General features: G+C 38.6%; 1 protein-coding gene across 1 annotated transcript in view; it reads right to left on the bottom strand.

Annotated features, from left to right (window-relative positions):
* Fhl5 (four and a half LIM domains 5) overlaps positions 1–13,777 on the bottom strand; it is a 43,157-nt gene that overhangs the window by 12,502 nt on the left and 16,878 nt on the right. The window contains exons 2-4 of the mRNA XM_075971296.1: positions 5,698–5,868; positions 4,681–4,855; positions 1,449–1,618 (exon numbers count right to left, since the gene is read on the bottom strand). Of these exons, the coding sequence (XP_075827411.1) occupies positions 1,449–1,618; positions 4,681–4,855; positions 5,698–5,856 (504 nt within the window). The 5' untranslated portion in view covers positions 5,857–5,868. The remainder of the gene's footprint in view (positions 1–1,448; positions 1,619–4,680; positions 4,856–5,697; positions 5,869–13,777) is intronic.

Here is a 13,777-nt window from a genome sequence, read left to right as displayed (position 1 = left end):
GACACATTAAATTTTATTTTTATCCTGAGGAATTTGAATCTGAAGCACTTACAGTTTGAACCACCAATTTCTAAGTAGAAAATTCTAGTGTAACAAAACAAAATTGCTGAGGGAAAACATAAAAGTCTGGTTGACAATAAGTTTGGTTTGTTTAAGCCAAGTTTTGCTTCTGTATTGAATCAAACAGAATCTTTTTTTAGTTTTGATCACAATCATTTATATCCAGCTTTTCTTAAAGAGTGTGTAGTCTAAAAATTAAATAGAAAATAACGAGTCATCATCTGTCTACAACCCAATAAGAACATTTCATAAGCTTCTAATGGCTTCAAATCCTGTCCTCCACATAGCTACAGTCTTCCATAGCCTGAAATATCCAGCACTTTGTCCCAGGTATCTTGAGTCTTTATAATAACATTGAAAGGAAGACTATTGTGACCAATAAATTATTCGGACTTCCCACAAGTTTCATTAACGCATTAGCCTAAACTGAAACCTAAGTTTGAAACCCTCAGAACAAGAGAAGCCTACTCATTTTGTTTCCAGCATGTGCTATAAATGCTGCTGACTCTGGAAGCCATGAGGCTTCTTATGTCATGTGGTCATAGCACAGGGTTTGATTGTTGCTCGAATCATCCTTTTCAAAGCCAGCATTTCTGGAAAGGCAATAGAGACTTTCAGGTAGCGAATGATCTCCCATGTTGTTACTACTCCATTATATTCTATATAATAGAATAATTATAAGTCTGATGAGTGTGTTGGTTACTTTCTTCCATAGGTAACACTGGTATTACCGATATAAGCAGAAATTTGCCATACTATGTATGCTTGTGTATGCACCTGGAGAAAGTATAATGAGCCGTCCAGATGGAAATACACAGTGGTTTTGAGAGCTGTCAAGGCAGTTAACAAATCACAGTGTTCAGGAGCCAGCACAATCCCTTGTCATGATTCAGTGTTCTCCTACAATCCACAGTGCCATTTTAAACTCGTGGTGTTCACGTGTCAAGGCTTTCTTTGAGAGTATCGGTATATATTTTATAAGTCTGATGAGTGTGTTGGTTACTTTCTTCCATAGGTAACACTGGTATTACCGATATAAGCAGAAATTTGCCATACTATGTATGCTTGTGTATGCACCTGGAGAAAGTATAATGAGCCGTCCAGATGGAAATACACAGTGGTTTTGAGAGCTGTCAAGTTAATGCGACTGGGAGGTCAAATCACCGGTGTTATTGAACATTAGATCCATGATCTAAGGTGGAATTTTATACTACTCCAAGAGCAAGACATCTTCATTATGAGAATTTTAGTTCGTACTGTGTTGAAATTTAAAGGCTACCTCATGCATGATGAGGTCACTTCATTCCAAATATATAAGGCAGCCAAAGAACAAAAACAACAACAGTGTTCTGGAAGTTCCCATAGCTTCACCCTCTTTTGATAGTTACCTTCTTACAGAAGTTGCAATAGTGAGCGAACTCCTTCTCGAAGCATGGCACACAATAATTGCCGCTCTCTTTCGAGATCAGAGGCTTGGTTCCTATCGGCTGTCGGCAGTGCTCACACACAAAGCAGGTTTCATGCCAGTAGTTGCCTTTAAATTCCATTTTTCGAGAACCTGGATTCCAAAGTAAGACTCTGTTAGAACAAACTAGGCATACTTGTGTTTTCTTTAAGAAAACATGCCTCAATTATTTAAAATATTTTAAGTATAATCATAATAAACTGTATTGCTGTATAAATAAATAGTAAAAAAAAACTTTTAGAAAAACATTTTGTAGTTTCTGAGATATTCCTTAGAGAAAAGAAAAATTGCTACAGTTCTGCTAGGGTAAGAGTAGATCATGCACAGAAAACCCCTGCAGTTTCTGGAAAAGTTATGGGGAAGCCCTGCATGTTGAGATTTGGACTGGTTCATGGTTCAGACAGATTGAGTCATAGCTGTCATTAGACACATAATTATAAATGCCCAGGGCACTACTTCTGTGATACAGGTTATGGAAATGGCTTCTGAATTTGAATTTATATTAATAATAGTGGTAGTAGTAATATTGATTAGAGTGCTTCCAGGTGGGGTTGACTGATTCATGTTCTTATGCTGCTGTCCACAGGGATAGGAAAGGGAGAGAGAGAGAGAGAGAGAGAGAGAGAGAGAGAGAGAGAGAGAGAGATTTAAGAGCCAGAGGAACAAAACTCTGCCATAAGATTTGTTATGAGTTATCAGTTATGAGTGCCTTTTGGTATGAGAAGGTAGCTACACCAGTGAAATCTCAACAGCACGGCTTCCTAAACAAGACCTGAACAATTTCAACAACAGCTGATGTTCTAACACAGATGGGGAAAATGTCATGGGGCCCCACCACTAAGTGAAGAGCTATGACTAACAGCTGTTGAGATGCGGACAGAGGGATTGTTATTATTTCCTAGGAACTAGCCCCTGGTCAGTTATCTGATCCTACTTGGTCAGTCCTGGAACACACCAACCTGCAGGAAATCCTGAATGCCTTCAACAGGCTGTATTTATATACCTGTTTGTGTTTATGTCTGTAACAACAAAGCTTAATGTCAAAGAGACTGCAAATCTGAGAGAGAGACAAAGCTAGGAGGGGTACAGAAGTAAACAGGGAATTCTCAACAGAAGAATCCCAAATGGCCAAAAGAAATTTAAGGAAATGTTCAACATTCTTAGCCATCAGGGAAATACAAATCAAAATGACTCTGAGATACCATCTTTCACCTGTCAGAATGGCTAAGATCAAAAACACCAATGATAGCTTATGCTGGAGAGGGTGCGGAGTAAGGGGAACACTCATCTATTGCTGGTGGTGAAACCTCTTTGGACATCAGTATGGTGCTTTCTCAGAAAACTGGGAATCAATTTACCTCAGGATTCAGCAATACCACTCTTGGGCATATGCCCAAAAGATGTTCAATCATATCAAAAGGGCATTTGTTCAACTACATTCATAGTAACATTATTTGTAATATACAAAACCTGGAAACAACCTAGATGCCCCTTAACTGAAGAATGGATAGAGAAAATGTGGTATATTTACACATTAATGTACTAGTCAGTGGGAAAAAAAACAATGACACCTTGAATTTTGCATGTAAATAGATGGAATTAGAAAACACTGTTCTGAGTGAGGAAACCCAGACACCAAAAGATGAATATGGTATGTACTCACTCATAAGTGGATACTAGCTATAAACAAAGGACATTGAGCCTGTAGTTCATGATCCTAGAGAAGCTAAGTAATAAGGTAAACCCAAAGAAAAACATATATAGATCCACCTGGAATTTGGAAACAAACAAGATTGCCTGACAAAATTGGGAGCATGGGGCTGGGGGGAAAGGGAGGGTGGAAGGGGAAGAAGAGGGGTAAAGGGGAAGGGTGAGGAAAACTTGAGAAAATGGGGTAGTCAAGATGGAGGAAGGTCAGAGATGAGAACAAGGAAAGAGATATCTTGATTGAGGGAGCCATTATAGGGTTATTCAAAACCTGACCCCAGAGAAATTCCCAGAAATCAAAAAGGATGACCCCAGCTAGAACCCTAAGCAATAGAAGGGAGGGGACCCAATCTTGACTTGCCCTGTAGTCAGATTGATGAATATCTTAAAAACCACCAGAGAGCAACATCTAGCAACTGATGGAAACAAAGGCAGAGACCTGCATTGGAGCACTGGACTGAGCTCCCGAGGCCCAGTTGAAGAGTGGGAGGAATAAGAATGTGAGCAGAGCTCAAGACCATGATGGGTTCACCCACTGAAAAAATCTACCTGAGCTAGTGAGAGCTCTCCAACTACAGCCAGACTGGGAAGGAACAAGTATAGGACCAAACTAGTCCCTGTGAATGTGGTTGACAGTTGCATGGCTGGGGCAGACTGTGGGGTCACTGACAATGACACCAGGATTTATCCCTACTGCTTGTGCTGGCTTTTGGGAATGTATTCTCTTTGGGTTGATACCTTGCTCAGCCTGGATATAGTTGGGAGGGCCTTGGACCTTCCACAGGGCAGTGTGCCTTGTCCTCTCTGAGGACTGGATGGGAGTAGTGTGGGAGGATATGTGGAGGGAGTGAGGGGAGGGGAGGGAATGGGAACTTGGATTGGTATGTATAGTGAAAAAAAATAGCATATGAAAAAAGAAAAGGCAAAACTGGTAAAAAAAAAAAGGGGGGGGGGCTTGCTGCTATGCCTAATGACTTAAGTTTGATCCCACTTCATGGAAAGAGAGAACTGACTTATAAAAATTGTCCTCTAACATTCCCCACAACAGAAAACCAATAGACACAATGAATGAATGAATGGATTGATTAAAAAATGAGGACTATCTCCAATGTCTGATAAAGAATGATCCCTTTTAAAGCCATTGGCTATGCTCAGGACCGAGCATTTTCCGTTGTGTTTCTGGTACAAGCTTTATCCCTTAGAGCTGTCTCTGGCTCAACATGTTTCTGTGAATTAGGTTATATGAAAATAAAACATTGAGCACTGTAATAACATTACAAAATTAAAGAGCACTGCAATATACTTTGGTCAAGAAGAACAGACGATTAGGAATTAGAGAAAACAGCAAGAACATTGACTTCCTCAAACCAGTGTTGTGAGGCACTGGTGCTGGAGGAAGACTGATGAGGCTTCCTTGGGTTGAGCCAGGAGCTGGGTTTGGATCTCACCTGGCATGATGTTTCTCTTGCAATGGAAGCACTTGGAGGAACACTCGTTAGAATAACAGTCTGTGCACAGCAGCCGCTCATCCTTGGCAACAAAAGGTTTTTCCACCAAAGAGTGGTCGCATTTGGTGCACTTGAAGCAGCCTTCGTGCCAGTGACGGTTTTTGTAACAAAGATCCTTTGAGACAGTAAACAAAGTCAATTAGATGGGCTTGCAATGAAACAAGCCATTTTCTAAGACAAGTTGGGACACCCTTGGGACCCTAGCAGCAGTAGGTTGTACCCCTAGCTGGAGGGAACGTGTTGATATCGTTATCTCTAGAAAGACTCTCTGGAGTAATTAAGAGCAAAAGCCTGGGGCCTGTTTGATTGGTCACTAAAGGCCACTGAAAAATAACCTCATTGGAATTTGTTAAGTTTCTCTGTTGTTCTTTTATAACCTACAAGAAAGCGTTACAGGGATCATTTTAATTTTTAGGTTACAGAATCATATTAGTCCTTGGGACTTCAAGCAAACAAATGACAAAGCATTAGTTAAAGCAAAGGCGAGAAAGAAAGAAAATAACAAGCCAAGCGGAGGAAGCGTGAAGTGCAAAGCAGCAGTCTCGGGGCTAAATGAGACAAGGCAGATTTTTAAGTTGGAAAGCACAGGCTTTGAAATTTTTGTCTTTCCAAATTCTTTTTAAATGTATTTTTGCATAGATTAGCTATTCCAGAAGTGACTCAATATTTAGTTGTAAAACTCTGGGGAAATAATTTAACTTCTTTACATTTTTAAACTACCTAAAAACATCTTAAAAACTACCACACATGCATATACTTAAAGGAAAATATACTTAAAGTTGTCCTAAGGATAATGTGGGATTAAAACATGCATTCCACAGCACTACATATAGGCACTTGATATGATAATACAATACAAAATGTGGGTAGAAAGTCCACATGCAGAGACAAGGGCCACTCTGAAGCAGTTACCCACCGTTCCTAAGCAGCGACGGTGTCAACTGAAGTGATACCTACCTTAGAATCGGATTCAATTGGCTCTTTGCACTGCTCACAATAGTTAGAAAAGATCCGATCATAGCAGGAGACACAGTAGAGATGATCATCCTTGAGTACGTACTTCTTCCCAAGAAGCGATGTCGTGCAGTATTGGCATTCAAATTGAGTACTTGCCATTTCTGTTTGGTCCTGTGCAGAAAAAAATGATTCTTGAACATAAAACAAAGTTTCATTACAAATGGTAAGTCCTTTATAAGATGTAGCTCAAGCACTTGAATTTATATATTACTAGGCAAAAATTCCTAAATTCACAAATTTAGCACGCTGTTTGCAGTTGTGGTGATTTAGGAAAGGCTACTCTTCCATCTTGGCATTTCTTTTGTATGCTTTTTCTCTTAGAAGTAAAATCAGCCAAGTTGTGAAACAAAAATTTTTTATTCACCATGTGCCAATGTGAAAATCTATGAAAATACAATATCTGCAGGATATATCACATCAAACATGATAATATGACCTGTAGACTGGGTGTTTAAAACTGGCATTACGTAACTATCTCAAGAGAGTTCTGAAAGTGGGATTTGATAGAAGTAACAATTCTTTTTTTATTCAAACTTGAATAATTAGTATGTTGCTATATGTACTGCATTTCCTATTCCTACCTTCTCCTTGGATTCCTAATCAGGATCTTCTATATTAATCTGAACCCTTCCTAGACCACATAACTTCTCTACTGGGACACCCTCACCTGCTGTTCTAATGACAGCTCTAAAAAATGCTTCCTGATACCTTTAGTCACCAGGAATTCTGTGTTTAAATGTCCCCACCAAGCTAAAATTACAAACTCCTCTGCAGGTGAGATTCAGTCGACATGCTAGGCTTTCAAGGCTTTGGTTGAGCAATGTCCCAGGTATGGGGATTCCGAAAAAACCAGTGGGATTCTTTAAGCTTTGGGGTTAAACCAGCACGTGTATGGTATGAGTCATACAACAGCCTCCAGCAGAATGAAAACTGACAAAAATACAAAGCTAGGGCTAGAGTAAGATTTCAGGTTATTTTATGAAATAACCAAAAACAATAGCAAAAAAATTAGAACTTGCAATCTCTAGCTTTGTTGAAATTTTTTTTTATTTTCCAATTTATATTTCTTTTATTTAAAAAAGACAGTAGATCATGAAATTAATATGGTGCTTTAGAATATTTTGATGCTGATTTGTATCTAATCCATGTAAAGTGTTATCCTAAAATATTTTTATTTTATTTTAGTAATGAAGCCTGCGGCAGAGTTTCTTGGCAAATCCACACTGTCATTAGTTCTGTGTGTATTCTGTCTGTATTGGCTTAGCTTTTCACTCTTTACAACTAAGTAGGGAAAGAATGAGGATCTGGAACACAGGGGTCTTTCCCAGGAAAGATACTAACTCAGCCTTGAAAGTTCCCAATGGGATATGCCCAAAATTATCACAAGGAACATTGAATTCCCTGTTTGATTAATTTCACAGAAATGTCCTTTCCTAGTGAGTACAAACATATTCAAAGCTCTCTGAAAACAGCAGGAAAATAGATCTGATTCCCCTGAAATGATAAAAAAAAAACCATTTTAAATTACATTTACAGTGATCAGATCAAGTGTTTAATCTCCACAGTAGATATGGTACTTTTAAGGTATGGAAATGTCATTTCCATTGTGAATATGTATTCAGTTTAAAATGTACACAGGACCATTATGAAGAGTGGGTTCCCTCCTGGATTGGATATGCTTGAGAAAGGATTCTTACTGGGGTGAATAAAGCATACAGGAAGACCTTGAAATTTTAGTTTTGGGACCTCTGACTAAATGGGGTGAGGTTAGATAAAAAGATGATTTTTTTTTTATGAAATTTTACCTTCCACTTTTTTTCTAGGCACCATTTTGCATTTTCTTCCTTTCTCTGTCTATGGAATCAATATGTTTTTAATGGAAGAATTGTTTTCCTGCACAAGATAAACAGCCAGTTTGTAATCCTTGTCCAAAGGGTGAAGGAGGGTGGAGGAGCGGAATACCCTTTCCCAGTACTACTTGCCAAAGACACTAGGATTTTTTTTCCAAGATTTTAAATGCTAGAGCAAACCTGATTTGTGATTAGGAGCCTGAAGAACTATTAGTGTTACTTATGTGTCTCCCAGGTCATGATTCCTCCCACAGGGAATGCTCAAAAGCCCCACCCTGTACCAATACTTTGTAAGTCAGCCATTGGAAATTAATATGTAAGCAATTTCCTAAGTCTATAATCTACTATTACATGGATGACATTTTGTTATCTGAGTCAAATGCAGATACTTTAGAAAGGATATTTGAAGAAATAAAGAACATTTTGCCTGAATGGGGATTAAAAATTGTTCCTGAAGATATTCAAAGAGGAGATTCTGTTAATTACCTAGGTTATAAAATAGGGTTACAGATAATTAAAACACAAAAGGCACAAATTAGGAGAGACCAGTTGCAGACTTAATGACTTTCAAAGATTATTAGGAGACATTTCCAGTCTATGACCAACTGTTAAGATAACATCTGATCTAATAATTCATTTAAACAAATGAATTATTAAATGGCAATAAAGACTTGAATAGTCCCAGAAAATTAACAGCTGAAGCAGAAAAAAAGACTTAACAATTGTTGAGGAGAAATTACAGAAGGCACATATGGATAGGTGAATCCAAATCTTAATTGTATTCTAGTCATATTGCCTTTCAGAATTTCCCCCATAGGAATTTTAATACAGAGGGATGATCTTAGAATGGACCCTTTTACCACATAAACCAAGTAAAAAATTAAAAACTTATGTGGAAAAGGTCTCTAAATTGATTATAAAAGGTAAATTGAGACTTCGTCAATTAGCAGGTATAGACCCAGTAGAGAATATAGTGCCTTTCACTGCTGATGAAATAAAAAAAGTTATGGGAAGACAATAAACCATGGCAAGAGTTTGTGCTAATTTTTTGGAAGAAATTAATAATTATTCAAAAAGCAATAGACTTAACCTTATAAAGAAAACTTCTGCCTCAAACTATACGTGATGCACCAATAACTGGAGCCCGTACATTTTATACTGATGCAAACAAATCAGGGAAGGCAGGTTACAAATCAGAAGGTTTAAGTAAGGTGGAACAAAGCCCTTTTAATTCTGTCCAGAAGGCAGAATTTTATGCTATTCTTATGGTCCTAAGGGATTATAAAGAACCTCTCAATATAGTTACTGATTCACAATATGCAAAAAGAGTTTTTTGCATATTAAAACCGCTAAATTTATGCCAGATGATACAAAAATTGACTTCATTATTCATTCAGGTGCAAGACATAATCAGGAATAGACTTTGTCCTATATACATAATACACATCCAATCCCATATGCGTCTGACAGGTCCTCTATCACAAAGTAACAGAAACTGATCAATTATTGATTGGAAGTGTGTTGCAGGCCCCTGAATTTCATAAAAAGAAAACATCATGTCAATAGCAAAAGTTTAAAGAAAGAATTTCCTATTACATGGCAACAAGCTAAGTAGATTATAAAGAGATGTCCTACTTGCTCTTTCTATAACCAAACATCGTTGCCTGCAGGGAGTAACCCTAAGGGTACTCAAAGGAATGAAATCTGGCAGATGGATTTGTTCCACTTTATGAAATTTGGTAAATTAAATTAAAATATGTGCACCACACCATAGACACGTATTCAGGTTTTCAATGGGCAACTGCCTTGAGCTCGGAAAAGGCTGATTCAGTAATCACACACTTATTAGAAGTTACAGTATCATGGGCATTCCTGCACAAATAAAGACAGACAATGGTCCAGCATATTTATCTAATAAAATGAAACGTTTTCTTGCCTACTATAATATAAAGCACATTACAGGTATACCAAATAATCCTACAGGTCAGGGAGTTATAGAAAGGTCAAATTGAACTATAAAGAATACACTGAACAAACAAACAGGAATGGAAAATACCCCCAAAATGATTGCATAATGCTTTATTAACCTTGAATTTTCTTAACGTTAATGACAAAGGAAAAAAAAAACAGCAGCAGAGAGGCATTGGATAATGAAAAAACTTCTGAATTGAATTAACCAGTGTATTTCAAGGATGTGTAGACCTCATAATGGAAACCAGATGTGTTATGTTGGGGAAGGAGTTTTGCTCTTGTTTCCACAGAAGACAATCTATGGATACCATCACAATTAATAAAGCTTTGCATTAAAAGGAGAAACCTCTTCAAAAAGTGAAATGACAGCTCATCCACAATGGTGACAACCATATAGGTGGTAAGGAAACCATATAGGGTTGGGGCAGGGTTCTGTTCTTATCTTTACAGGAAAGGAGACAGAGCAGTTATTTCCCTCACACCTTCAGGAGCTACTCGGAGAAGCTGCATCTGTGCTTGTGTAATTGGCATATTATAGTTTGCAAACCTTGGCTTTAGTCTCCTTCTAGGTGAAAACATTTTCCTGGATCGTCTTCCAGTGTGTGAGTGTTCAGGAAGTTCCCTCAGCCCTGCTAACCAGAACCCTGGAGGGGAGATATATAATGAAAAAACTCTTCCTACGTCTTGGTTATATAGCAATTTCCTGAGTTGATAATTTCCATTCTACAAGGGAGCTGCTTAAAACCCCTGAAGCAAATAATTATGACACCTCATCGTGTCTCAGGAAAAAAAAGATTCTATAGATCCCTTCATCTCCAAATTGTAAAGACTCTCAGATAATCTAAGTTGCCTGGAAGAGGCTCGGATAAGCCCAGCTGCCTGGAAGACACACTTTGTCCTATAGCCGCCCTCAAATTGTGCAGTGCACTTCAGGGTCCCAGTTTTTCTGAGATGTGGATCAAGCAGGTTTTGGAGATGCAGCTCCCTTGGAGTCGTTTCTGCTCCCGAAAGTAAGCTCTCACTCGAACTCTTGTAAGAAACCTCAATAATCTAATTGGTTTATCAAATCTGACTTTGGTCATATTCTTTTTGTAGATTCCCCACTGGAGTGAGCCTAGCAATAGTACCACACGTGCTCTACGTTGGCAAGTGGGTTGGGAGCGATGAATGATCACCACCCATTCTGGATGCCTACAGTCAGTTTCCCAGGTGCCGTAAGTAGCCTTTGGCTGTGAATGGCAGTAGGAATGGTGGAGCTAGAGGCAACAATTGGGCAGGGGTATGGAGCTGACTTATAAATCATAGGGTAGAATGGACGTGAGCAATGCCTCCTTTGCTGTAAGAGAATTGCTTATACGCCATGGAGTTTCCTGAAAGCTGCACACCATTTTAACAAATGCATGTAGGTTCTTTACATCTTCACTACAATAGCCCAAAGCCCCAAAGCCAATTATAAATTTTCCTCATTTGGCAAGTGAAGAAACTATTTTCTGGAGCCAAGATCGCTTGGATGATGAAATGCAGGATCTAGAAACTCAAATCTGCACCTTTTAGAACCTGGAGCCGAATACCTGCATAAACTTCTCTGTCTTTGAGATTACAGGGAAGGGCTAACATAACTGGGAAGCACACTTGTAGATACAAGACATTTTTAGACAAGGACAAGAAATGTATGCCAAGTGGCATAAATCATATGTATGATTTACATAATCATATCTTGTTACAGGCAGGGATATGTTCTGAGAAATGTGTCATTAATCAATTCCATTATTGAAGTAGTGGCTAGAGTTTATTTACACAAGTGTAGATGGTACAATCCATCACACATACAGGCTATGTGCTGTACCCTGCCAAATGTGCAGTCTGATAAAATGGAGAACAGGAGAGGGTGAGACAGGGTTTTTAGAGATTGGGAGAAGTAATACAATAGCACATTCATGTACTTACTTCTGGGATTATGAAAAGCATGGGGGATGAATGAGAACACAAGCGGTAGTGAGGGAGGGATGGGGGCATTTGCAGTGCTCAGGCTGGAGGTGATGTCCATCTGACTCAGAAGAGGATAGAGCGAGGCGTGTGAAGGTGAGTCACGATGCAGTAGGACCTCACCATGTCTTGAGGAGTCAGAAAGAACCTTCCTGAGATTTCACGCCTGGGTTCTTCCAGGATTAGTGTGTTACAGAAGATGGGGCATGGAAGAAAACTAGTTGAGAGGCAAGATTAATTCAAATTGATGTGAACTGATTTTGAGGAACTGGACTTGAGAGGCATCAGGCTGCCTGTCCACAAACTTAGAGTGTTGCACTAAAGCATGTTTGGCTTTTGTCATAGCTGAACCATTTGATGGCAGATAGATTGCTGGTGAGGGGATGTGATATTAAGGTATTGGATGAGGAAGTTGCAGCACAGAAAAGGAGAAAAGGTAAAAAGGCTTGCGAATAAACACAAGCTGCGGAGTGTGAAGGGAACAAAGCAGGCCCAGAAAGCTACTGTACTGTAGTAGACAAAGGAACTAAGAGGAACTAAAGGGAACATAGCAGGGCAGGTTAAGGACAACTTCAGCTGGGGCAAAAAAACCACTTCCAAAATAGTCTTAATACTAGTTGATGACAGATTTCAGAGTTAAAACTTAATTGCAAAGTTTTGTTGAAAGTTTTAAAAAAATGAATGCACAAAATTGTTCTTGTAGAAATAAAAAAACAAAATAAAATGCATTTTGTACCTGTTAAAAAAAAGAAGTCAGAGTTACAAACAGTAAGAAATCAGCAAGCAAGTAAAAGGAAGAAGCTCAGGAGGAGCTTCTTCACAGAAGGCTTCCCAGCCTTCTGTGGTGACCATGACAACTAGTGAGGACTGAGTTCTCCTGAGGTCTTCCTTTGGGTTTTAGTTTAAAAGAATGAGGTCAACAATGAAATTTGGTTAGTAGTGCCCAGGACCTGGCTTGAATACACACACACACACATACACACACACACACACACACACACACACACACACACAATGAGGATTTTTCTGTCACTCCAGACTTGAAAAGTTCCAAAGATAGAATAAAATAAAGGGCAAAGAGAGGATAGGAAAGAAAAATATTGACTGTATCTTAATTAGTCTTGTGACTCACAAACAAACTAAAAGTTATTGGGATTTAAAGTTTGATTTAAAACCACTTCAATCAAAATCTCACTGGATTTTTTTCAAAAACAAGCACGGCATATTGTTTTGTCAATCTGAGTTCCAATTCAGGTGTGAGTTTACAAACTGGAGGAATGACAGAAACCAAGAAAGTAAAAAGGGACCCTGCGAGTTGGGGAGAAAGAGCTCTGAGAAAAGAACAGAAATTAGAAGTACCTGTGGCAGGTACTTCTCTTCAGCTTCACCGTAAGTCATAAACTGCATCAAAGTAAGTAAAGGAAAACAAGAACAATGACAGCAAAACCAAGAATGGAGAGAAACAAATGCATTGCTTATTGGTAACCTGACTGGGGAATTAAGTGTTCTAGTATGTCTTCAGGTTATCAGAATGGAAAAAAAGTGTAGATGAAAAATTTATTCTATTATCATTCAACAGCAAAAGAGAGAAAAAATATCAAAAGTGATTTTGAAGCATCATAACTTCTCACTTATTGAACCATTACATAGAAAGTTATAAAAGCTTTGAGAGACTATAAAGAAACCCCCGAAAAGTGGAAGGATGGAAGATATCTATGGAGTTGAAGAGCCATTGTTCTGCATCTGTTGCTTTTTCTCTACTTGCTCTGCAGGTCAAACTAAAACAGTGTTGGGTTATTTTTGGTGGCATTTATGAACTTTTTCTAAAACCCACATACGAACATGAAGGCTAGGAATGATCAAATCACGTTCAATCAAGGACAAGATGGGAATCTTCCAGAGTCAGATGTAAGGCCAGTGCAGAGCAATTGCAGCCCACAGCGTGGCACACAGTGTTAACATTACAGATCCTTGAGAAGGGGAGGGGGCTCAGAAATTAACCCTGCACAGACAGACATGTGACTGGAAACAATGTTACACACAACATGTTGTAAAGGTCTATTGACAAAGATGAGTGACAAGGGACAATTTTTTTTCAGAAATGGCCCTGGGGCAAGTGAACTTCCAAGTGAAAAAACAGGAAATTCAACAAATACTATTTCCCTTCATGTGAAAATATCATTTTTGCCAGACTATAAGGTAGGAGAAACAAA

The sequence above is a fragment of the Microtus pennsylvanicus genome, chromosome 5 (assembly GCF_037038515.1).
Source record: "Microtus pennsylvanicus isolate mMicPen1 chromosome 5, mMicPen1.hap1, whole genome shotgun sequence".
NCBI lineage: Eukaryota > Metazoa > Chordata > Mammalia > Rodentia > Cricetidae > Microtus > Microtus pennsylvanicus.
Note: the sequence above shows the minus strand (reverse complement) of the source record. Positions and strands in the feature narration are given on the sequence as shown.